The 25,843-nt window shown below is 34.8% G+C and overlaps 3 protein-coding genes and 1 pseudogene across 3 annotated transcripts; 2 read left to right on the forward strand and 2 right to left on the reverse strand.

The window, feature by feature from the left end:
- The first annotated feature begins 1,504 nt into the window (after positions 1-1,504).
- On the forward strand, positions 1,505-1,993 carry LOC103847671 (uncharacterized protein At4g04775). Its single transcript, XM_009124755.1, has one exon. It carries the CDS (start codon positions 1,505-1,507, stop codon positions 1,991-1,993), a length of 489 nt encoding a protein of 162 aa, XP_009123003.1.
- Positions 1,994-9,968: 7,975 nt separating this feature from the next.
- Positions 9,969-12,612, reverse strand: LOC103847635 (UPF0057 membrane protein At1g57550-like). The gene is made up of 2 exons (XM_009124722.3): positions 12,524-12,612; positions 9,969-12,415 (listed from the first exon to the last, which is right to left on the reverse strand). The coding sequence occupies exons 1-2, from the start codon at positions 12,596-12,598 to the stop codon at positions 12,332-12,334; spliced, it is 159 nt and encodes a 52-aa protein (XP_009122970.1). The 5' UTR covers positions 12,599-12,612; the 3' UTR covers positions 9,969-12,331.
- LOC103847636 lies at positions 10,677-12,467 on the forward strand (annotated as a pseudogene).
- A 4,608-nt stretch (positions 12,613-17,220) lies between the features above and the next one.
- LOC103847670 (calcium uniporter protein 5, mitochondrial) lies at positions 17,221-21,610 on the reverse strand. Its single transcript, XM_009124754.3, has 2 exons — positions 17,996-21,610; positions 17,221-17,914 (listed from the first exon to the last, which is right to left on the reverse strand). The coding sequence occupies exons 1-2, from the start codon at positions 18,353-18,355 to the stop codon at positions 17,390-17,392; spliced, it is 885 nt and encodes a 294-aa protein (XP_009123002.2). The 5' UTR covers positions 18,356-21,610; the 3' UTR covers positions 17,221-17,389.
- Positions 21,611-25,843: the final 4,233 nt, after the last annotated feature.

The raw sequence follows: 25,843 nt of genomic DNA on the forward strand, positions 1-25,843 counted from the left end.
ACCCGTAAATACAGATGGTCATGGAGGAGGGGGTGGTCTTGGGGTTACGGTGGATTTATCAAATCTCGTCCATGGTTTGGCAAATGAACTAGAAGCACGTGCAGGGCCCTTGTTAGCCCTTTTGAAAACCCACATTACGCAAGAAATGCGTTCACTAAAGGACGAAATTTTCGCACGGGGAAGGATATCTGCACCATACGGAATGGCTGATCCAGCAAGAGGTAGTGTGCGGTATATACATCAGTAAATCTTTTGTGCCACATCTGCTTACTGTTGTCATATTTTTTTGGGTGTGCGCGTAGGAGATGCAGACATATTGAATTCTGGTAGTCCAATTACCGTTCCTAGAGTACAAACAAGGAACCCAGTCGTATCATCAGACACTTCTACTGGCTGTGGGGGTGCAGAGCAACAGAAGCACAGAGGTGGCCAATTGGGTGATGGAACTTCTGAGTCTGCCAAAACAACTGTAAGTGAACTGTATACTATAATTGGTAATGGTATGGACTCAGGCGAACTGTGTCCTCGTTTTTTTACACTATAATTGCTAATGGTATGGACTCATGCGAACTGTGTCGTGTTTTTTTGCAGCAGTTCTCCGGTGGTAATGGAAGGGGAGCCACTCCCCATCCTGGTGGCCCAATCACCAATGAAGTAGCTCCTCTGGATTCTGTTGACCATTGCCCAGCTATGGGGGAGGCTCGGGAAGATGGCGGCGAAGAGACGTCCACTTCAGATGGTGGTCATGGCAAAAATGATGTAAGTTGTGAATCAGGCCTATGTCATTTAAAATAAGTTGAAGGTTATTAGAGTTACGTATAAGACAGGGTGCGTGTACACTACTATAGCGTACTGACTTTGTTAGTCTATACTACAAGTACATAATTATAGTACTATGAGGAGAAGAAAGTGAGTAACTTCATATTGTCATGTCAAACTTCACCATGTTACTGTGTGTATGTGTGTCTTCAACTGACTTTCAAAAAATAACATTTTTGCAGTATGGTTCGGCCAAAAATCTCGAGATCATACCTCCGCCGAATGAGGACACTAGTAAGGAGGACTGCAGTGCCCCTCCTTCCCCAGCTGAGGAATCTGAACCGACATCTATGGATGTTCAGCTTCAACCCCACAGTTCCCCTATTAAGGATGGTACGCTTCTAAATGATGTAAGCTATAAGTTTATGGTTAAAATGTTTCCCCCCCCATGTAGTAAGTGCAGTAGGTTGTAACGTTCTAAAAGTGTTTATATTTGCAGCAACCTCCTGTAGAGAAGCCAGAGTTGCCGATTATTGACCCCAACCTTGCCAAACGTCCCACTTAGAGGCGCTGCTGTATTGATTTCAATAGAGAAAGGGGAAACAAAAGGTAATCCTAATCCGTCTGAAGTTGTTCAGAAAAGGACTAGCAAAAGGCTGCGTATACTATTTGTGCCGTTTTCACCTCCACAACCACCGCCTAAGAAACGGCCCAGTTCCTCCTTTTCAACATCTCTTCTTTGCCGATGGCCAGTTCAGTGAGTGAGTTTTCAGATGCCAATTCTTTTCGATTAACAGAGGGCAGCAACAAGGTTGGCCCTATGTGTTACTGTGGGCGCAAAATTGAGATACTAAAATCATGGTCAGATGAGAATCCAGGTAGGCTTTACTTCCGCTGTGCTGTCCATACTTTCGTCGCGTGGGCTGATGAGGAGACACCATGTAAGTGGCAGAAGACGAGCTTATTAGAGGCACGCGACATAATGCGGCGTCAACGAGACGAAATTAGACAGCTGAAAGCAGCAAATGCGAAACTCATGCGGGAAGGGAATTGTGTTCAACACACTAAAGTCGATGCGGAGGATAATGTGGCGACGGTAGATGCCACTAAGAAGGTGGAGGTCGAACTTATCAACGCGGGTGAGAGGGAGAAAATTCTCCGCCACTATTTGACCATCTCATGGGCGGGTTTTATAATTGCGATAGCTATCATTGCATCCCGGTGTCTGAAGTAATTGATAAGTGTGTGTTGTCCTGGTTTTAATTCCATAACTACTTCTTTCGATGGAGAAAGCTGATTGTATTATATTAATGTTATGTTATGGTCTTCATTTTATGCCCAATTTTGATCAGCAAACACTGTCTATTGGGCGGTCTTTTATGTGTCACGTCAATAACATTTCTTTTTTGTAAGGCTAATGCATACTATACTATAGTTTTGATAGTCTAGTCATATTTTGCTTTTCATATGTCCCGGGTTGGGAACAATTAGTTATTCGGGAAGGAAACCATTTGCACATCTGCCTTGTTGTTTCTCTCCTTCCTGCACCGATCCATGCACCACAATCACGACAATAAACAGTACCCAATAAGGGCCACATTTGAACAACATCTGTAAACACAATACAAGGACTACACTTTACATGGTATGGTCTCCTGGAGTTACTTCTTGTAACGTTCGCAGGTGACCAATGACTTCTTCTCCCACATAATATAGGTGAAGTCTTTATCAGTCCAATTTAGGCTTCGAACTCTTTCCCCACGTTGAGAACGTTGTTTTTCACTGCTGTTATACCTTGAAGTACTCCTTCAGTTCGTACCAACAGTTAGCGTACTTGGAGGCTTATTCTTTTTTTTTTTTGGTTATGTTGGACTATACTATTGTACTTGTAGTATGGTGGTGGTCGCGCATTGAATACTATGTGAAATTTTTTAACTCAGAACATTGACGGGAATAGGGGGCTTTCATTTATCTTACACAAAAAAAGAAGATTACATGATGGCGCATCTATTTACAACAAGCATGGACACACTATTTACAGATGCTTATACAAACAACTTATGGAATGTGACAAAATACTTATGTATACTGCAAATGGATTTGTGTATACAAAAGTATTTCGCGTCCGTGAAAATACCATAGTTGCTCCCGCAACATCACTCCATCGGTTTAGATGGGTGGAACACTGACTGCGCCGGGGTCAAAAAGGAATTCATTTGCCCACCTTCAACCAACCCCCCCCCCCCACCCGTCTTTACATCTTTTTTTATATAGCACTACGGCAGGAGGCCTTGTTGTGGCCTTCCCCCCTGCATCTTGTGCATTTTCTACTTCCCTTCAATCCTGCAAGCTGTAAAACGGAGAGAAGCATTTAATTATGGAAATCACTCTATTCCATCAAATGTTATAGTATACATATTTATTACTATATTCAACATACCTTCTCTTCGCTCCACGACAAGATGCAGACCTTCTGTGGCCTCCCAGGTGGGCGCCTAACCTCAGGCGGTAGTAGATCCCCCGCATATTCTCCTCCAATTTCGTTTTCACCTACAGATGGAATGGGGTAAATCTTCGCCTCGTAAGCACTATGCCATGTGTCCGCATAATACGCAGCAGCCACCAAAGAGTCAGTTACGATATTAGCGCGTCCTGCTGCAGCCACCACTCCCCACTTTGGGCCATCACTTGGAACTCGGTTTCACTTATTCCACTAACCGCCAACGAAGTTGAGGATTTAAAGTTCAATTCAACCTGCCCTGGCACCTTTGGTGTTAGTGTCCCTTTATGCTCCAACTCTTTTGCACGTCTAAGTGCAAACTAACTCATTAGCGCTGTACATAACATTATATTGTAACGGTCGCCAGAAAAATGCGCACGCGTCCAATGCTCAAAACCTGAGAGGCAACAAATGGTCAGTCAGCTTAGTTACTATACTATATGGACACTTGTGATAGTATGTGGATGATGTTACCAATGTCGACGAGATATGCTGCACATCCAGGGCTGACCCGTTGAATGGCAAGGAAGATTTTATTGAATCCTTCCACAGTATATGCTCTCGCTGCTGCTCCCACGAGAGATGCTAGTCTTTGCGATTGGAACCTCGCCTTAATGTTCCTCCACAAGTGTACAGTGCAGGCTGCATGTGTGGCCGCCGGGAACACCTGCTTCATAATATTTCGGTTACTTTGATAAAACTATAATATGCATGTTTATAGAATGAAATATAATAAATACTCCTTACTGTTCCAATCGCGTTGTATATGCTACCATGGCGGTCGGAGACGAACACCAAATGTCCTGAGTCGAAGACAAATTCCTTCAATTGTGTTAAGAACCACTCCCAAGATGCATCGTTCTCATTATCGACCACCGCGAACGCAAGTGGAAAATTTTGAAAATTCCCATCTTGGGCACAAGCTGACATTAAGCATCCCCCATACCTCCCTTTCAAACTGGTCCCATCGATGATTATGACTTTTCTCATGTACCTGTATCTTTTAATTGATGCCCCAAACGCTATAAAGGCATACTTAAACAGCGTACCACCATTAGAATTTTCAGTTGTTTTGAGTGCACAAATAGACCCCGGGTTTGTGGTCTGCAGGAGGCCCATATACGCCGGCATGAGGGCGTAGCTTCCGGCCATGGATCCTAACACACTTTCCATTGCAATCTCCCGGGAACGCCATGATTTCCAGTAGGAGACATTAACATTGAAGTCGTCGAGCATCAGTTTCCTTATTGTCGCTGGGGTGGGCCCGCGCTTTATTCCAATGAAACGAGACTGTATGATCTCCCCAATAACTTGTGTCGTTGCCAACTTATGATAGTTGCGGCGTGCATCGACGGAGCAACTGTGCCTCAGTGTTGCTTGCCTTATCTGGAAGTTGCCGGTTCCATCAAGTTTTGCTGCGTAGACGCGCCATGGACAGTCAATGGCAATGCATATCAGTACCATAAAATTTGGTGTTGATCGCTTTTATTTTGAAGTGAAACTTCCTATTTATGGCTTGAATAGCAATTTTGATTTTGCAGTCCGTCTTCGACTTGAAAACTTGGCCAACAAAGAGGTTGTCGCCTTCATAGGGTACAGCTTCTAACGCAGCACCAATCCATGCAAATAGAGGCCGACGGTGGTCATATACGTGTCTAGACTATTTACAATTATAGTATAGTGTGCAGTAGTATGTACCATCCTCTTCGAGGCTGTCAATAACCGGTGGCGCATCCCGTGCGAAGAGTACCGGCTCAGAGCTTTCGTCATTTAGGAGGTCATGTAATGAGTCTTGAAAACGTGTCCATGTGTATAGGCTGCTAGGTTGCACGACTCCGGATTGACGTCCAACAGTTTGTGGTTCTATTGTCTCCCCTTCTGCTTCCGCGTGCTCCTCCACTTCAACAGCTCGGTTGGTGGGTACAGTTGGACCATCAAACAAACGATGCCTAACGGCTCTACTACTTTCCCCGTTTCCCCCGTAAGGTCCTCTGTTGATGGACAACTCTGGGAGATGGCAGTTCAGAGTCGGAGCATTTGTATCCCCTTCCGTTGCAATCACTTTTCCTTTCCCTTTGTTTACTCGTTCCCTGGGAGGACTTGCAAGCCTGATTATTGGCTCACGTATGACTATACCACGTTGGAGGTTTGGAATGGTTTCGCTTCCAGGAACAGCAAAACTACCCCCAACGTTGTTTCTCTTGTGTGGACAAGTCAGTGGGGTTTCTGACATCGCAAACTCTAGCCACTCCTCCTCCAACATATCATCTGCGTCGCTCTCTTCTTCATCTTCGTTTCGGATTAATGTTTAGTCAGTGACACTCGCAAATGGTGGTCTAGTTTTCCCGGTTGTCAAGCCATTGTTATGCTCCGAGATGGTTACGTACAAATTAACCTCCTCTATTTTGCGCCTCATATGCACAAATGACTCAACGTCATAGTCGTCTGATATGAACTGCGGTGTTGACCCATCCCCCGCGTCAATCTGCATCCAGGAGGGATATTGGTACGAAAGTTTGATGCTGACGTTGGGGGCGACGATACGTAGGGTTGATATCACCATTTTGACTAACTCTTCATACTCGAGGTCAGGGAAAAGGGTAACACTGAAACGGCCTTCTTCGGCAAGGGAATCGAAGATCCATTGTCCGTGTTCCTCATGGACCCACGATCCTGTTATCATCCTAACGGTGTCCTGATCCGGTATCTGTATGCGCATGATTCAGATCACATGGTTAGTTGCTGTATATCTATTCATTTCAAATATATAGTATAGACATCTCATCAACTTGTTTGCTTTTCCATTTACTCGTCACACACTTATCTCATTTATCTCTATAAACAGAGCAACAAACTGATAAGGTATGGATCTATCACTATGATATACCTTGGATTTGACCCATTTTTATCCATGGTATATAAGTATTTTGCTATATATATATCTATGTTTTCTATTCTTCTAGGTATGTTTTCAGGTTCAGGTGCATTTCGGAGTAAAGCTATGACTTAAAGGACATTTCACCCGAGCTGGCCACTTAGAGGTCGACGAGAGGAAGAATAATCGATCGATGTGCATCAGTGCTGACGATCGATATCAGGAAATACCTCGACAGATGAAGATTAATATCGATCGATGTACACAAGTACCATCGATCGATGTCGAGACACCAGACGCGACATTTTGGATTCAGCAGACTTAAAAACCAAGGCCAAGTCAAATTACCAAAATGCCCTGACGAGTTTTTAACCTAGTATAATATATAATGCCTAGTGTTTCTGACGGCAGAGGAGAACAAAGCTTTTTCTAGACCTAGTTTTGTTACAAGTTTCATTTTGGGAGAGAAGATCACTTGTGATTGGAACTCCTTGTTTCTATTTCTTTTCATCTATTCTATGAGTTTCTATTTCTCTATTGATATGAATTGCTTTGCTATGTCTGAGTAGTTCAACTGTTAGATCCAGGGTTCAGATAGGTTTGTGGGATTAGCCCCAAACTATAGATCTGCCTTGTTGTGATATTCATGATAGATTTGTATTCATTGCTTGTTTTAACCTAGCTAACTAGAACTTGATCATAGGATTGCATATTCAAGCACCCTTGTTATCCCATCCTGACATCTATCTATCATATTAGGATTGCTAGAGAGGGCTAACCGTCAATTTAGAATCTTAGTAGGGCATTTCATACTCGCGCATAGGCCTGCTACAACCCGTCGATAGATGTCCTCAACTGACAATCGATCGATGTTGGCAAAGGTGTATCGGTCGACGTCTTAATAGACTATCGATCGACACTCTCTTGTGTCTGCATACTAACCGGTGAGACACGAGATCTAGTCTGTTAACCAGTGGTACATGCGACAGCTGATCACTGAGTTAAGCGAATGAGCTCTAATATATCATGCATGCAACAGTTAGGCATCTACAGGTATTATAATCTCCAACACCTGAATAGTGGCCCTGCATCTAATATCATTTCCAACCAAAGTTACATTTATTATTTACTCGCTTGTTACTATTGCTATTTCATTAAAACATTTACAACCTTTAGAATTAATAAACACTAGATTTAATTGTTCCCTAGCTCCTTGTGGATTCGATCCCTAAGTACTACATCTGAACCTCTTTTGATGAAAGTAACACTTCTTAGGATAATTTGAGTGGTATCACACTACTTATAATAAGTCACCCTCCCTATCATAGTCCACAACCAACCAACCAGCGTCCCAACAATAAAAGCGCTTTAAAGAAGAAAGCTCCAAACCTGATCATTGTCTCCTTGCGCTTTAACTCCAACGCTGTCTTCTTCTTCAGACATTTTCACTTTTCTACTGTCTATTTTTACCTTCCACTCAGTATAGTTCGTTTTCTAAAATATATATGCATACTTAAGGTTAGAGTCCGTGATCAATATTAGCCACACGTTCTTTATGAGCGGGAATTTCTCAGCGTTTGAATTTTTTAAACATGTGGTTATGTTATTGAAATGATATCCTATACTATCTATAGGTTTGGTACAAGGGAGAATTGCGCACATGGTTTTTACGTCTTCCTCTATCTTCACGCGCACGCGCCACGGAGGGAGTGTTTTGGGAATTTTCGCCCAAACCCTGTTGGGATTACTGTAGCATGGTCATTTTTTACATTCTTCTCCTTGCTATGAATATTCGCCAAATTCACCCTTGTAATATCTCATGTTGATCAATAAAAGTATTTTTGAAATAACCCATAATTGAGTTTGTTCATTTTTTAAGGACCGACCAAACTCAGATTCAACAGTTGCCTCTATCCTAGGAGCATCGCCTCCGTCAGAGGGACATCATATCCGTCCTAGAGGTATCACCTCTCTCCTAGTCAGATGCGAGCATCAGTCCTAGACGCTTTACATCTGTCCTAGGTGCATTGTCTCTGTCCTAGGTGCAGGACCGGTCCTGACCTAAAGTCCCTAAAACAAAGGTTTTAGGCGCCAGTGGTTATATAGAATTTGAGGGCTCCAAATATTGCTAGTTGTCTTTAGTGTAGTGGTCTGTGGACCAACCTTTTTGCCTATTGTAAGTTCGAGAAATCACTTATGTGTTTTAACTTCTTTCATTTTTCCTTTTATTCCTTGTTTTTTGATAATGATAAAAATAATTTTAGTATTGTTCTTTTTCTTCCAATATACGAGTTGTTCAAAGGATCTTAATTATCTTCTATAATTGTACGATTATTATAATTTGGTATTGAAAATTTGAAAATATTTGATGATAAAAAATTCTTAATATCTAAACAAACATTAAATTTTTATGAATTAGGTTCTGCTTTCTCACTTTTTTTTTCTAAACAAATCAATGAAAATTTTCAAGTTGAATAAATGATTGTTATCCAAATATATATTTTCAAGCCACATCGTCTCCGTCCTACACATCACCTCCGTCCTAATTTCTGTCTAAATAATAAGGTACTGTTATTTTTTATCTTGTCAGAGTTCTTAATATACGTTTGATTCTTGGGAAATTGCACCCTATGCCGTTCAAAAAAATTATAATTCACAAACTAATCAAAGAAAATGTCAAACCGATATTCTATGTATATTCTATAATAATAGCAATTTTATCCTTTCCCTTTCTTCTTCTTACCGGTTATATCTCTTTTTCCTTCTCTGTTCTTTTTTTTTCCATCTTATCACCAATGTTTACAATTTATAGTTTAGTATTTATAGTTGGATTTGTGTTTAATATTTATAGGTTGTGGGTAGGGTAAGAGTCCTGTACTATTTTGATAATTTCATAATTTTACCAATATATACTATACTATTTATTTTGTTCAATTCTATTTGGTTTTAGAGTTATATTTGTATTTAAGGTTTATATTTTGGTTTAGGGTTACTGATTAGGGTTTAGTATTTAATATTTGACATGTGGGGGTTGGGGTCAACATTAACTCTTACATGCAATCATAAACATTTCAAAATTTCATCAATATATACTATATATTTTTTTCCGTTCTATTTGGGTTCATGGTTTATATTTGGATTTAAGGTTTATATTTGGGTTTTGGATTTAGTTAATAAGGTTTAGGGTTTAGTACTTAGAATTTACTATACTATATATTTTGTTCTGTTCTATTTGGTTTTAAAGACTATATTTGGATTTAAAGTTTATATTTGGGTTTAGTAAATAAGGTTGGTTTAGTATTTATGGATTGTTGTTGGTGTATTGGGATATGATTTATTATTTAGGAGTTGAAATGTGGTTTGTGTTCTATATTATTTTGGTGATATGAAATAGAATACTCTGATTTATTACAATGAATAATTCTAGTTGTAATTATTATATTTTATATTTAAAATTAGATTATTACAATGAATGATTTGTAATGTATAGTTTAATATTACACAATATAATTTAATATTAGATAATATTATGTATTATCTGAAATTTTTTATATTTGGGTTTAGGGTTTAGTGATTAGAGTTTAGAGTTTAGTATTTTAAAAGTAGGATTTAGGGTTTAGTATTTAAAAGTTAGAGGTGAAGTTAGGATATGGTTTAGTATTTAGGGGTTATGATACGAATGATGTCTTGTACTGTTTTGATGATATGGTACATAACTTTATGAATCAATATGGTATAGTAATTTGAATGTCAACTTTTTTTTTATGAACAGAGCGCCTAAATCGTGGGCTATATAAGTTAGTATCGTTGTCATTTCTATTTCATTTGTCACCGGTTATTTGTTGCAATAAAGGGTATAACCGGATCAATTTCACCTTAAATGTTATTAACTCAATTACGTCAAAATCAATGTCATCCACTTAATTTTACTTGCGATTTTAGCCATTTGGCAAATTAACCCTTGATTCTTTGTTTTTTTTTTTTGTCAAAACGTTTGATTCTTTGTTTATTTCTTTATTAATTTTGGTTAACTTTTTATTATTCAATTTTAGCTATGGATTCTCCATATATACTTATTTTAGTTCATAGATGCTTTAGGGTTGCCACTACACGTAAGAACTAAAACAAACGCAATACACTTGGATTCTTTTTGGCACGTCTCTACTGGTGAAGCAGTATTCTTTTAAATTTGAAGTATTTTCTCTATCCGAAACATGTTGTCGAATTTTAAAGAATAGTTCTTTTTAGTTTTTAATTCGGCAATTTCCCTCTCTTTTCGATTTTTGCTTTCTTATGTTCTTCTTTCACATAAATAATTATCGTCATTACGTTGTTTCCAAGTTATGTCACATATGCGTACTCACACGTTAAGTATATGATGTTGTTGACTAAGGCTTCTCCAGTATATTTATTGATAATCTAATCCATCCTTAATGATATATAAGTATCGTTTATAAGTTTTTGTGTACCGCAAACCACACTTCCATCTTTAATCAACATCTCAACTCAAAACACATATCAGAAACCTTCCTTACAGCCCAAGAAACCTCTTCCAAAACCCTGAAACAGAGCTCTAAAGTAATAAATGGCAACAATGGCTGAGCTGTGGACTAACACAGGGTCTGCACTAGCAACCCTTATGTTCATATATACAATCTTCAACCAATACTTCCCCACCTTCGGAGACAACCTCCAGCCCTTCATTCAACGCCTCACTACTCTATTCGACCCTTACATCCAAGTAACATTCTTTGAATACACCGGACAAAACTTTAAGCGAAGCGTGCCCTACGATGCTATTCAGAACTATCTCAGCAAAGACTCCTCTGCTCGGGCCAAGAGGCTTAAGGCCAACACTGTTAAAGGAAGCAAATCTCTTGTGCTTAGCATGGATGATTATGAGGAGATAACTGACGATTTCGAGGGCATCAAGGTTTGGTGGCAGTCGAATAAAGAGGAAACCAGGAAGGAGCCTTTCTCATTTTACCCTGGTGCCGATGAGAAGCGATACTACATGCTCAGGTTCCATAGACGTGACCGGGAAGTAATTCTAGAAAGGTATATCAACCATGTTTTTCGGGAGGGGAAGTCAATAAAGCTGAAGAACAGGGAGAGGAAGATTTATTCAAATAGTTCAAGCGAGGACAACGGAAACAAGACAAAATGAAACCATGTTGCGTTCGACCATCGCGCCACATTTGATACTCTAGCTATGTATAAGAAGAAGAAGGAGGAGCTTAAAAGAGATCTGGTCAAGTTCAGTAAAAGAGCAAAGAGTACTACAAGAAGATTGGGAAAGCTTGGAAGCGAGGGTATCTTTTTTATGGACCACCCGGGACTGGGAAATCAACAATGATTGCTGCAATGGCGAATTTCTTGGATTATGATGTTTATGATCTTGAGTTGACAACGGTGAGGGATAATACACAGCTAAGGAGGTTATTAATCGACACTTCGGCGAAATCGATTATAGTGATTGAAGATATTGATTGTTCACTTGATCTCACTGGACAAAGAAGGAAAAAAGAAGAGGAAAAGGAAGATGGAGACGAGAAGAGCATTCTGAAGAAGATGATGGAAAATGAAGATGAGAATACAGCGGATAGCAAAGTTACTCTATCAAGGATCAGAGACATGTTTGAAGCGTTTAATCCAAGTGTTGAAAGAAGCAAAGAGGAAGGTCGAGGACGATGTGGAAGAGAAGAAGAGAGAAACAGAAGAGAAAGAGAAAGCAGAGACAGCCCCCAATGAAGGAGAACAATAAAAAGAATGCAGGAAATGGCGAGGAAAAGCATTGAATTTGATGGGAAATCTATATTGGATTGTAATAAAAAGCATTGTACTCTGGTCCATTATATGAATGATATGTATTATACTCCTTCTGTGTCACAAAGAGTGTCGTCTTGAAGTTTTACTTTTGTTTCATAACATTTAGTTTTTTTTTTTGTTGTATTAAACTTAACATTTAGTTATTGTTCATAATAGCACAATCACGCAACAAAATGAAGAACTATAATCATAACATTTCTAGGAATTGCTTGAATTTACATTACTAATTTAGCAACCAAATATTGTTAGATTACAAAGATATCAAAGATAACAACTGACTGACTCCATAATACGACGATTAAAAAAGACCTGAGATACATTGGTTGAAAGGAAGGAAAATATAAAATTAAATAAAAAAATTTTGGCTCCTATTTGGTAAGAACCCAAATAGCATATATCAGTCCAGGGAAAAAACCAAAGAACGTTAGGAGCAAAGAGAGCCAAAACTCCAACTGCAAAAAATATTACAGAAAGTTAAAAAAAAAAAAAAAAGAGATTTGAATCTTACTTAAACAATTAAAGTTAAATATTAAGTGATATATGTATGAAAAACATATTACCCCCAAGCCAAATCTGAGGAATACACCAACAGGAGGTATGAGAACTGCACAAAGAATTTCAATGAAACTGCCCATTCTTCTTCTGTAATTTTTGTTCTTCTTATGTTGTTGTTTTTTTTTTTTGTTAATAAACAAGAAAGGAATATATTGGATCCGTTTAATAAGAGAAGAAACTGAGTTGGATTGTGTAAGGTCCTCTGTTTATTCCTAGAATGAAGGAGCTCCGTTTCATATACCAATAACTACCCTACAACTCCTTTTGCATTTTCGACGCGACCACCCGTTGTTCACCGGTCCAACGTATGAGATGAATAGACAAAAGTACATAATTTATTTAAAAAAATTGGTTATGAATTATAATTTATACTCGATTTCAGTTTTATTGTGTTGGACAATGGCTGAGATGTCCCCAAACTGAAAATGCTATCCCATATACTTCCATTTTTTTTTCATATACTCTCACTTAAAATAGATTATTACTAGTTAATAATCCGCGCAGGCGTGAGTGACCGAAAAGAGTTTTTTTAATCCATAAATTGTGCATGTATATATAACGTAAACATAATTGTTTTTTTTTAGATTGTGTAATTTGTTATGTGTAAATTATATATATTGCAAGGAAAAAATGTATAATAGTGTGTAATAACTTATATTAATTTATTATGAATTTAAGACAAAACAAAACATAAGAAAAAGAAGTATTCCTGTCCTAATAAAATTATGATTATAATATTAGAAGAAACATAGGTAAAAAAAACAAAGTACTAACTGTCCCAAATTATAAAGAAATAAATAAAAATCTGAAAAAAACAAAATACCGCAAAAAGGATCTTCAGAACTCCTGGTTTGCAATTCTATACCAAGAAAAAACTAAGAATTAGTTTAACAAACTAAACATACCTACTTACCAAATTCACAAAATGAACTACTGGAGGTTACCAACAAATGGAAGGATTAAGTGTAATGTAGATGGTTCATTCCGGGATGAGAACACAGAGGCTACTACAGGTTGGTTATATCGCAATGAAGAAGGTCAGTATAAGGGAGCAGTGCAGGCACGAGGTATGAAGGTCAATACAGCATTGGAAGCGGAACTACAGGCCATACTTATGGCTATTCAACACTGCTGGACTCAAGGGTTTCGTAAGATTATAATAGAAAGTGACTGCGGGAAAGCTATTGACATCATAAATAAGAAGACACTACATTTAATGGTTATAATTGGATAAGAGAGATACGGTGGTGGGAGCAGAAGTTTAAAGATATCACATTTCAGTGGATCAAAAGGAAAGGTAATAGACCGGCTGATCGACTAGCAAGAACTATTTTAACCAACATGAACTCTTTTTATTTTCATTACTATGTACCAAAAGGAATAACAAATCTTCTACATGAAGACTATGTACTATCACATTCAGTATAAATAAAATTGCTGTTATAAAACAAAAGAACTACTGGGATATACCTCTTTCCGAAAGCATTGATTTTTGGAACATCTTTGGGTTCAAAAATAATTTTGGAAAACCCATCAATGTTGGTAACGTGCTTCAGTTGACCTTAAAATGAAAATATATTACACGTTTTAATTAAATGGAAGGTGTATAATTTGATTGAGCGGTATACTACAAGTTTTAAAAACGGAAGGTTTATTTTCTTCTTCAAAAAATATACTACACGTTTTAATTAAACGGAAGGTGTACAATGTGATTGAGCAATCAATCAGTTGTTACCATATTTGGCTAATTCGAATTACTAAGTTCCCTAAAGATGCAAATTTGTCAATTTGCATTATTTCAAAGATTGAACTTGTGCAGCAAGTATTGCATGATTATCATGAATATAATGTGTATTTAAAAAAAAAAATCAATCATAATGGCTTAGGGATAAATGCAGAGATGTTATAGGAAACATCAAGAGGAAATATAGAAAATTCATGTAAAAGAAATCAGTCAGAAAGAGGTGGTATAGGAAACATGTAGAAAACAAACTTTAATTGATCTTCAAACATTACTGGCACTTTATATAAAAATACTAATGATAGAAAATCAATCATTTATGGATCAGAGTGAATCACACCTCATACTTTTTAGTATTTTTAAGAAAATAAACTTTTTTTCTTGATATATTTTTAAGAGAACAAATACTTTTTGGTATTTATAAGAAAATCAATCACTTGAGCATGTATTGATCATCAAATACTTTTTAGTATTTTTAAGAAAACAAACTTTGATTGATCATAAAACATTAACTTTTTCGTTTCTTATAATTTTCTTTGTTGTAATATGAAAGTTGGTTATTGGCATCTATATTCATTTTGAATAAAAAATTAGACCAATAGGTATGTCCAGAAAAGAGTAATGTTTTTGTATTGAAACAAATTAATGAACAAGCTTCAGTTAAGGTAATTAACAAATTAATGAAAAAAATTCGGTTAAGGTAATTAAACGTAAGAAATAAATGATAACAACTTTTAATGTGTTACGTATATATGTGATACGAATACATATAGACAAAACTAAGTTAATTATAATGTTTTGATCAATGGCATGTTGTGTAATTACTCTAGTTAATAAATGGTTTTTAAATAGAATAGGTGAGAGAGCTTGTAGAGTTGTCACGTAAGAAATGGTACACTTGTAATAAACACATGAACTAAAAGTTATTTATTTTAAATGCTTCCCAAATAATAAAAAGGGGATGATTTAATTTAATTCATGAGAGTGGTAAATGATAGTTGTTTTCACGGAGAAAAAAAAAATCAAATAATTCAACCATGATTTTTTTTTTGTGCACAACCAAGATATATCATCCTATTTAAAAAACCAACCAATAAAATTCAAACTCGACACTATCAACTAAAAATTTCTCGGGTCTGGAAATCCCAAAATTCCATAAAATCTTCAAATTTCGTCGGATCTCCGAAATCCAAATCTTATTTACTTGTCTCTTCACTTTCCCTTTTCTCCACCCACATAATAAATTCGACAGAGATTTCAAAGTTATTTTCTATATTCGAATCTTGTGTTTTGGATTTGAGCATTTGAACTTATAAAATGAGAAATACATGGCTGGTGGGTGTACACATTGTTGATAGGGTGTTGCAATAAAATTCATTTTGAACTAGTTTCTCCTACAACTACAGAGTGTGATGGAGTTGGGCAAGAGAGTAGTATAGCCATCACCCTATATATTCTCCTAGTAGAGGGGACTGAAAGCTTTCCAATAACAGCTCATGCAACCGTATGTATAGAAAAGGTAGAATTAGATATTAATTGGAATCTCTAGATTGTACATTATGGAAGAACTAAGCAAAAATGGGAAATGCAACTGTTCATTGTAAAACAACTAGATGAAAATGATTTGTGATAATAGCACTATTTTTATTACAAGAAGAGGAGGATGAAACTGAACTAAAGCATCCACGGAAAAATACTTCAATCCAATGGCGTATAACAAGCAAAACAAGATCTGTATGAGGTGTTTTATTACAAAAATAGTGAAGACATTGGGTTCATTAAAACATCCGCTGTGTAGTAAAGATTGCAGATGGTTTGAGAACCATGATCAGTTCAAACACGTCTTACACATGCCTGGGACAAAACCACAAGGTTATTGGAATGTGGATGCTCTTGCTTTAGTCTGTGAAGAGAAGAAAAAGAAGGTTGGTTCGGGTGAATACCATTTAGTGTAATCTTAGAGAAAATGTCTTGATGTCTGGTTTAGATTGTCACTATTATTTGCATAAGTATGAAAAGTTGGACGGCGTAGGGTATGCATGAAGGCAATTTAATGAAGGAACAAGTATGTATAAGAAGATGTGGGAGTGGAGCTGCTCAAAATGAAAAACGGGTCCAGATAGGTTGAAGATGTGTGTCATCAACTTCTTATCGAGCATTCTCACAGGGGCAAAAAAGATAGGGGGAAAGCGCCTTTTGTAGAGCCGTTTTTTGTAAGGACGGTGGATAATCTTGTAATGTGTAGGATGTTTCCTTTGGAAGATATGAATTTGATCAAAATATGAAGGATATCGAGCATGTGATGTATTATTTCAACAAAATGAATTCACCTTTCCTAATTTATGTATTTTTAGAAGTTTCCAGCGTTTGTGGCAAATTGGACATGGTAAATCGGATCGGTCCAGGTCTCTTAATGGCGAGTTGGACAGGGTTGATCCATCTTGCCATCAAGCAAGTTGGATTGGTCGATCCAACTCGCCCGATGACGAGTTAGATATGGTTCATCCAACTTGCCATCGGATGAGTTGGATTGGTCACTTTAAGAGATGTAGTTGATTTTGAGATTAATGTTTTTAACCCCAACAAAAGATGAGATAAGAGTTATAGGAAAATAATGATCACCATAATACAAAATTTATTTCTTAATAAAAAATTGATTTATTTGTGATGGATGGTCAAAATACCATATGCGTGATTCTTTCGAATAGACATGACACGAGGCATAATAAAACTTATTGGGATTGTATATTCATTCCAACGATTATCCATGTGGTAGTCCTCACCTTTTTCCTCTCTTCCTTTCAATTTTCTTTGTACCATTTGACCCTCGAAGCGTTGGATCCTCGGAAACTTTAAACAAGGATTAACAACGAAAAACAAACTTAAACTAAAAATTGTTCGGTAGATTCAATAATCAACGAATTCCATAAAATAAAGTTATAGTGATTTTAGAGCTCAAGATTATCAAATAAAAATTCTCAATATCCATTGACTACTGCAAAACTAAACACCCATTGGATTCTTTTTTGTAAACAACAAGGAATCAAACATGAAGAAGCCTCCAGAGACATTGGTTATAGCATATAAAACCAAATGTGAATAATGGTTAGAAAACCAGAAACCGAATGAATCAGTTGCTGCGACTATGCAAAGAATCCTCTAAATCAAGATCAACCCCAACACATTTCCGAATTGATGCGTTCGCATGGCACGAATGATACGAAGATGAAGAAGAAGAGCAAGACGTCATCTTCCACTTCTTCTCAAGTTCCTTAAACCTCTCAACATCAAACTTGCGACTCTTGAGCAACTTCCTCTGCCTAGAAAGAAACAACCTCTTCATGAAATCTTGATAAGTTGGGTCCCTCGACGTCATCAAGAAATAACCGTAACCAACAATAATCCCAGTCGCTGTAGTGAAGAACGTAATCGGCTCCATCACATCCCATGAAAACTCCCAGAAGGTTAGCCTGAAGAAGAGTCCGATCTGAACCACTGAGTAGCCAAGACCACACCACAGAATCTTCCTCACTTGCTTATGTGCCAACACATCAATCTCTTCCTTCATTCTCCTAAGCTTATCGAACTCGAATTTAGCTGGATCATCCTCTGGATTTAAACCTGAAGGCACTGCCTTTCTAATCAACTCCACCACCTATAACAAAACCCACAAGACAAAGATCGATTTCAAACAAACAATAGTTTTTTTTTTCAAGACAAACATGAGATTGCAGACCTTATCTGGATGAAGATAGACATTATCACGGAAAATTAAAATCACACCAGCATCATCGAGTATACGAGCGAACGCATGAGCTTCGTCGAGAGATATAGCGATACCAAAACCTTGAGATGCCTCAATGAGTTTAGTGTAAGAGACAGTTTCATCATTCCCCATACAACCGAGCTTCTTCTTCATCTCATCAACATTCACTAACCTCATTAGCTTCTTCGCTTCCGCTACAGTTATCTCCTCCGCCTTATCCGTTGGTTCGACTGTGAGACATCTGTAACCACCGCCACCGCCGAGCCATGACCTTATCGGAAAACTTTTACTCGCGGCCTTACGCCTCAAAGCACCCACCGCCGACCACATCTCTTAGGATGGACCCACGAATTAGATGAAAACAGATATGAGATTCTTGTGGGCTCGAAGAACTAAAAGTTAAGGAAAAGAAAGACGCGTGAGATTCGAATCTGACGCAGTGTTTAATACGCGCTCCACCAAGAACGTGAAGGGGTCAAAAATAGTAATGCATTTACGAAAAAAGAAAAGAGGAAGAAGCAAGCTTTGTGTTACTTTCCGGAATTAGAAAAGTTTGGTCGACATTGTTGACTAGCCGTGGCTTTTCGATTTCCCTAAATCCATTTTGTAAGGAGAGGAGACGTTTGAGGAGGCATTATTTAGGGCTGGCCGGCCTAAACTCCAAGAAAAGGAAATATGATTCGGTTCGGTTATATCTTAACCGAATAAATTTTCTCGGTCGACCTTGGTTTTCCTTTTCTCACGATCAATTGGTATTTGTCCTCTTGTTTTTTTGTTTGTATATGTAAATGTATAAGTGTATTGATAAACATATCTATATTATTTATTAATAATAAGTTTTATAAAGTTATATAAATTGTTCGATGCATGCTAACTACTACTACACTGTCATAAATATTTTCATTATAGTTTTTCTATCCATCTTTCTATTTGAATGACGGGCAATTGCACATGATTTACACGTTTGGAAGATTATTTAGGCATTTGGTAATGTCATTCAAATATACTGTGCAACTTTTTCTATATGCCATAATTACATTTATATTTAGTTTTGTGCATTAGTCTGACAAATCGAGAGGCAACAACTGTAGCTAAAGGAGTCAACAAAATTATCATAATTCTATGAAACCTCATTTTCCTTGAAAAATGCAAAAATGCCTATCACCTCCAATAATGTAATTTTTGTATTTTAGATTATCTTTTTGAAAAAAAAATTAGATTCTCAAAACTATAATTTGGGTATTTGGATAACATTTTGGATATTTTACGACTTAGGGTTTAAGATTTAGGGTTCACCCCCCTCCCCCCCCAAAGAGTTTAAGGTTTACGATTTAGAGTTTAGGGCTTTAAGGTTTAGGGTTTATGATTTTTGTATTTTGGGTTTTTTTTGATAAAATTTTAGATCTTCAAAATTATAATTTGGGTATTTGGATAAATTTTTGGGTATTTTAATATTTAAGGTTTAGGGTTTAGGATTGAGGGTTTAGGGTTCATCCACTAGGGTTTAAAATTTTCAGTTTAGGGTTTAAGTTTTAGGATTTATGGTTTAGGGTTCACTCTCCATGGTTTTGAGTTTACGGTTTAAGATTTAGGGTTTTAGTAATTTTTATTTATTATTTTTTAGTGGTGACATGTGAAATAAAAAAAGTTCGATTTTGGTTCTTACAAGTTTCGGATTGGTTCAGACATTTAAAATCCAAAAAAAAAAATTTGAAGACCCAAAATATGTGAAATCCATAAAATACTTGAAAATAATTAATTCCTTAAAAATACTCAAATTTTGATCTAAAATCTGATCTGAACATGAAAAAATAACCGTCATTTTATTTGATTATCTTTTTGTGATTTTTGAATCTGAACTGCAAATAGAAATTTTGATTAAAAAAATAGCAAAAATACAAGTGGAAATATGTGTAACACAAAACGTCACTAATAACTCAAGCAAGGCATATCTACTTTCACTCAAAGACAAGGGATAACTTTGCTTTGGTGCTTTTAACCGATCACCTAAAGAAGAATTTTTTTCCATTGATGCCTAATTATCTTTGCTTTCATGGTTTTCTAGCCAAATTGGCCTTGAATGACATTAAAAATTACTCCACATGCACAATGTCTACTTTTTCTTTTTATTTACCAAACCTTTACCATGAAACAATGATTATTATATACTTATTATGTGCATATATGTATTTCAAATAATCTTACTTAGTTCTTGTAAATACATATTTGATATTATAATTTCAAAAATTGATAGAAATACTTCAAATTAAGTACCACTTTACAAAAATACCACCAATCAAAAAATATACTAACATTTGGATTTAGGTTTTAGTAATTATTGTTAGGGTTTAGTATTAAGGGATTCAGATTAGGTTAATAAATATTTTATAAATATTAAAAAAATTAACTTAGTGTTATTTTATCACAAATTTAGGTTATTTGTGAAAATAGTCATCCATTGATGGTAAATTTGAAAAGTGGTATCAAACTTGTGGTATAATTGAAATTTATCCTTACAATTTTAGATTTTGATTTTAATCATAATAAATATTTTGATGAAATTTAAAATAATATTAAATATTATTTAGATATAATAAAATAAGAAATAAATATATAAAATTGTAATTAACGTTAAGTAATTTTTTAATTAAAATAAGAACATATAAAATCTATAACATTAGAAACATTTTTTTTACTTGATCTAGTTATAGTATAATTAATATCAGGACTATGATGTTTTATTAGTTCACATATATATATGTTTTTCTAATTGTTAGAATTTTGTCAAAATTTCATTTTATTAGTTTATTGATTATTATTATTAGATAACATAGCCTCCAATTGATTATAATAAATATTCTCTATATCTTTATTTTTTGTTGTAGCTAATATACACTTATGTTAATATTATTTGTAAATATTAATAAATTTTTAACTAATTTATTTGGTGAAGTTCTTTAGTTTTTTTATGTTTTCATATATTTTATTAGCAGTTTTCTTTAAATATTTTTTCTGATAGAACTCGTGTGAAATCTTTTTTCAATTTGTATTTAATGTTGATTAGTTTAATAATGTTTTCTAAACATGGACCATGCACTTTGTTTTATTTTTAATGACCTTAGTTAAAAAAATATTGTAGATTATAAAAATCTTTAGGTTTGTTTCATTAAAAAAAAGACTATTTGATTATTTTAATGAATATTTGTATAGGGAAATTTTATGTTTACCACTTTCATATGATACCACTTTCATATGATACCACTTTTTATTTTTACCATCACTAAAAAGACATTGTCAAAAACACTTTATTCATTAAGTGACAAAAAACTCTTGTGTCCTTGTTCTTTATATATATAATAAATAAATATTTAAATAAATAAAAAATGTAAAAAAAATAAAAAATAATTTTAAACCTTAACCATCAAACCCTATTTCAACATTCAAACCCTAAACCTCAACTCTAAACCCTAAACTATCAATCATAAACCTTATATTTTTTTTGAAATACGAACCCTAAACCATCAATCCTAAACCATATATTTCTTTTAAATACGAACCCTAAATCCTGAAACATCAACTCTAAACCCTAAATCTCGAAACATTAATTCTAAACCCTAAATCCTAAACCTTCAACAATAAACCCTAAAACATCAATTCTAAACCCTAAACCTCAACTCTAAACCCTAAATCATAAACACTAAACCCTAAACCCTAAAAAGTAAACTCTAAACCCTAAACCCTAAAAATTAACCTTAAACCCAAAAATATCAACTCTAAACCCTAAACCCTAAACCTTCAACTCTAAACCCTAAACCCTAAAACCTTAGAGTTGATGTTTAGGGTTTAGATTTGAAAGTTTAAGGTTTTAGGGTTTAGAGTTGATATTTTAGGGTTTAGATTTGAAGGTTAAGGGTCTTAGGGTTTAGGGTTCGAATTTCAAAAAAATATAGGGTTTAGGGTTTAGACTTAATGTTTTAAGTTTAGATTTAGGGTTTAGGGTTTATATTTGATGTTTTAGGGTTTTGATTTGAAGGTTTAGGATTTAGGGTTTAGAGTTGATGTTTCGGGGTTTAGCGTTTAGAATTGATGTTTCGGGGTTTCGAGGTTTAGGGTTGATGATTTAGGGTTTAGAGTTGATGTTTTAAGTTTATATTAGTTAACCTTATTTTTTTTGTCTAAGTTAATTTAAAGGTTATAAATGTTTTTTACCCTTTATTAGAGATAAGTGTAAAATTGGTTAGTATAAACATGAAAAGTGGTACTTTAAAAATAATATTTTTGGTAATTTCCCTATTTGTATTATATATTTGTCAGAAACATTAGTGTCAAAACATAATATAGCAGTATTATTAAAATTTTAAATGTTGATGAATAAATAAATATGTAAATTCATTTGATTGATAAAAAGAAGTTTGAAATGCATGGTATAATTAAAAATATATGTCTTACACAGGTGAATTACATTTACTATCATTTATTTTTAATAAAACTTTGTAAACTTATTATAAGCCAAATAATGAATTGTCTTGATAAAAAAGGACAAAATTAACATTATTTTTTAAAGAAACTTGTATAATCTATTATAAATTTAGATAATTTTTTATAGCCAATAATAATATAAATAAGAAAATTTAAGTACTAAATAAAAATTTAAGTACTAAATTTCAGTTTACCTTTTATTTATTTTATTAGGCTAAATAATTTGTAAGAACTATCTGTGTTATTTTGATGTACATGCTATTTTAATGTTTTGACATACTTTACGACATAACTTTTATCAATCTTTTTGACGTTTAAATTCGTTCATTTTGGTTAGTTAAGGTTTTATGCCTACTTTTCAATATTTTAGTTTATATATGAAGTTAATTATTTTTAATAAAATGTATTACCTGATTTGATTCGATTCTATTCTGAGAGAATTAGTTTCTGAAGTATATACTTAAAATATCAACTGAGGATTATTATTATTAGTATTTTTAATTGGTCAATTCTCCTTAATAGCCTCTTTTAAAATTTTGTCTCTAAAATAAACTTTCAAACTGAAACTCAACTAAATAACCTTCATTAAGTGATCAAAAGTCTAATTGTAATTAGATAAAGCAAATTCTCCATCCGTTTCAAAAAGATGTATGTTGTAGGTTTTTCACTTTTATTAAGAAAACATATCAGATTTTAGTTATCAATGCATTATTTTCCGTTGTCAACTATTCCCTACAATTTTTAACCAATAAATTTTTATAAACACCATTATGTTTTTTTGAATTTACAATTTGCAATTATTTATGCATTGAAAATTTAAAACATAAATCTTTTTGAAACAATTATTTTTTTTAAAATAAAGATTTTTTTGAAACGGAAGAAGTAATAAATTGCAACCACAAAAAATAAACGACAACGACGACGGACTCTTGAAGTAGTCTTCGACGACGAGCTCCGGCGATAAACAAATTTATGATTCTCACTGTCGACGAAGCGAGCTGTGTGAATCGGTACGTTTCAATCGGTTTTATCAATGGTTTACAAAGAAAATCTTAATTTTATTTAGGGTTTTGGAATTGATATTTGAAATATTGTGTTGTTCTTCATGTGATACATTTGAGCTTGTTTTGTTGTTTGAATAGAACATGGATAGCAGAATAAGAGTTACAAAGAAGAAATTTCAGGAAACTTCTTTTACTGATAACTTTGGCTTAAGGAGGAAGACAAGCTCGTGACTTTACTTTTTGGTAAGCAATTTTGAATCTTTGATATTCCTATTTATTATCTGATCAAAGAACCCTGTGTGAAGAGATCTTTGATTGTTGGAGTTGGTCTCTTTGTTGCGTTTTCCTTTTTTCATTTGAATTGTAATGTAACAATGTCAAAGTATGATTGCAGGTCTCTGATTCTTTTAACAACAACCATTCTAATACTGACACCGACAACGCTGGTGTAGTCATGACACCGACAACGTGTTTTTACGAGGATGACAAAATTTTGATAAAAAAGATTCAACCAGTGATATATAAAGAGGATTTTTGGGTTTGGCTCCATAATAGAAATGAGATGTAGTCTATCAATTCTAGCTACTGTATGGCTTGTAGAGCTAATATCTCGGAGGAGCGGTTACTGGCTGAAATGAGACCATCTAAAAGAACTCAAAGAGGCAACTTGGAAGCTGCAAACAAGTCATATGATCAAATCTTTCATGTGGAGAGATTTCTCAAATGTTATTCCAGTGGTTGAACTCCTTCCAAAGAGAGGGATAAATGTGGATGCTTGTTGTTAGCTATGTGGTTTCAGAGAAGAATCAGTGAATCATATAGTCTTTACTTGCTCTATTACTAGGCAAGTACATGCCTTTTGTAACGTCCCTACCCCTCATGATGGAGTTGATGAGACGTCTTTCTATTTTAAATTTCCAGCACCTCCTAATTCTTGATCAGAGCAAGTTGATTCCGAAGGAAATTACAAGATGTTTTCCATGGGTTATATGGTATATGTGCAAGAACATAAACTATTTTTTATTTGAAGGGAGATCCTCTTTGGCAAATGAACTGGTAAACAAAACCATAGATGAGGTGGAGCTATGGAAGAAAAGGACAAAAAAGTGGATGCTGAAAAGAATATCCAAAAAGAGATCTCATGCAAAAGATGGACAGCTCCTAAGCCATTGTGGGTGAAATGTAATACTGGAAATCCTCCAACCGAAGAGGAGGAGGTTTTTAGATTTTGAGAGATGATAGAGGAAAAGTGTTAATGCATAATAGAAAAAGCATTTTACTTTGTTCCAAATGCCCAGAAGCTCAGATTTCAAGTGTTACAATGGGCTAGTGGAAGCATTCATCACAGGAAAAACAAAGTGGTCTTTTCTTTAGAAGATTCAAACTTAGTTAATGCTCTACTTAGACCGAAAACTTGGCCTTTTTCAAGTTTCAAAGAACATAATGTTTAAAGAAGTTTACTAACATTAATGGTGGAGAATATAACATGAAGTGAAGATAAAGAACATAGGGGCCTTTCTCATTGCAGACAGTGTAAATAGGCATGGCTTGTCGCAATCCTATGTTGAAAATGGTCATCCATTGTGGTTGGCAGAAGTTTTTGTAAAAAAAGGAATGTGTTTCCACTGGTTTATGTATCTGAGTATATTGATGTATATAGGAACAAAGGTCTATCTCTTTTTTTGTGAGACTCTCTGGTTCTTTTTCTTGGTAGTTTAGACTGGTATATTTTGGTTAGAAGTAGATACCCCATTAGTGGATTGGGGATGGGTTATGGTTTCTGATCTTGGTGTAATGGTCGTGGATATTTGGTCTATTGCCAGGTAGCTCTGATCATTGTAACCTTAGAGCATCATTATCCCACATACTCAGTTGGGGATTCTTAATCTTTTTTTAATATTTTTTAGTTGGAAAAGTGGTTTAAGAGACTTAGTTAAGAGATGAGTATATTTATGTGGTTCATTGCAAGTTTCTTATTTAAAGGTTCTTGAAAAAAGAAATTAAACATATTTTATTAAATTTCAAATCTTATATATTAAAACAAAAGTCACAACTTTGATTCATGTGTGATTTTTTTTAAAAATGGATCATCACTAGAAATCAGTTATCATTAATTTATTACTAATAATATGGATTAATAATATATCATTCGTAATATAACAACGAATCGTAAAAACTCGGATTAGTTAACAAACTCACCTTGATTCATGTGTGATATTTTTATTTGGATCATCATTTAAATTTTTTATTAAATGTATTTTCTTAATGATAATATATAATCTTTTAACTACTTAAATCATAATATAATTTGATATCTTTTAATTTAAAATATAAA

The sequence above is a fragment of the Brassica rapa genome, chromosome A01 (assembly GCF_000309985.2).
Source record: "Brassica rapa cultivar Chiifu-401-42 chromosome A01, CAAS_Brap_v3.01, whole genome shotgun sequence".
Taxonomy (NCBI): domain Eukaryota; kingdom Viridiplantae; phylum Streptophyta; class Magnoliopsida; order Brassicales; family Brassicaceae; genus Brassica; species Brassica rapa.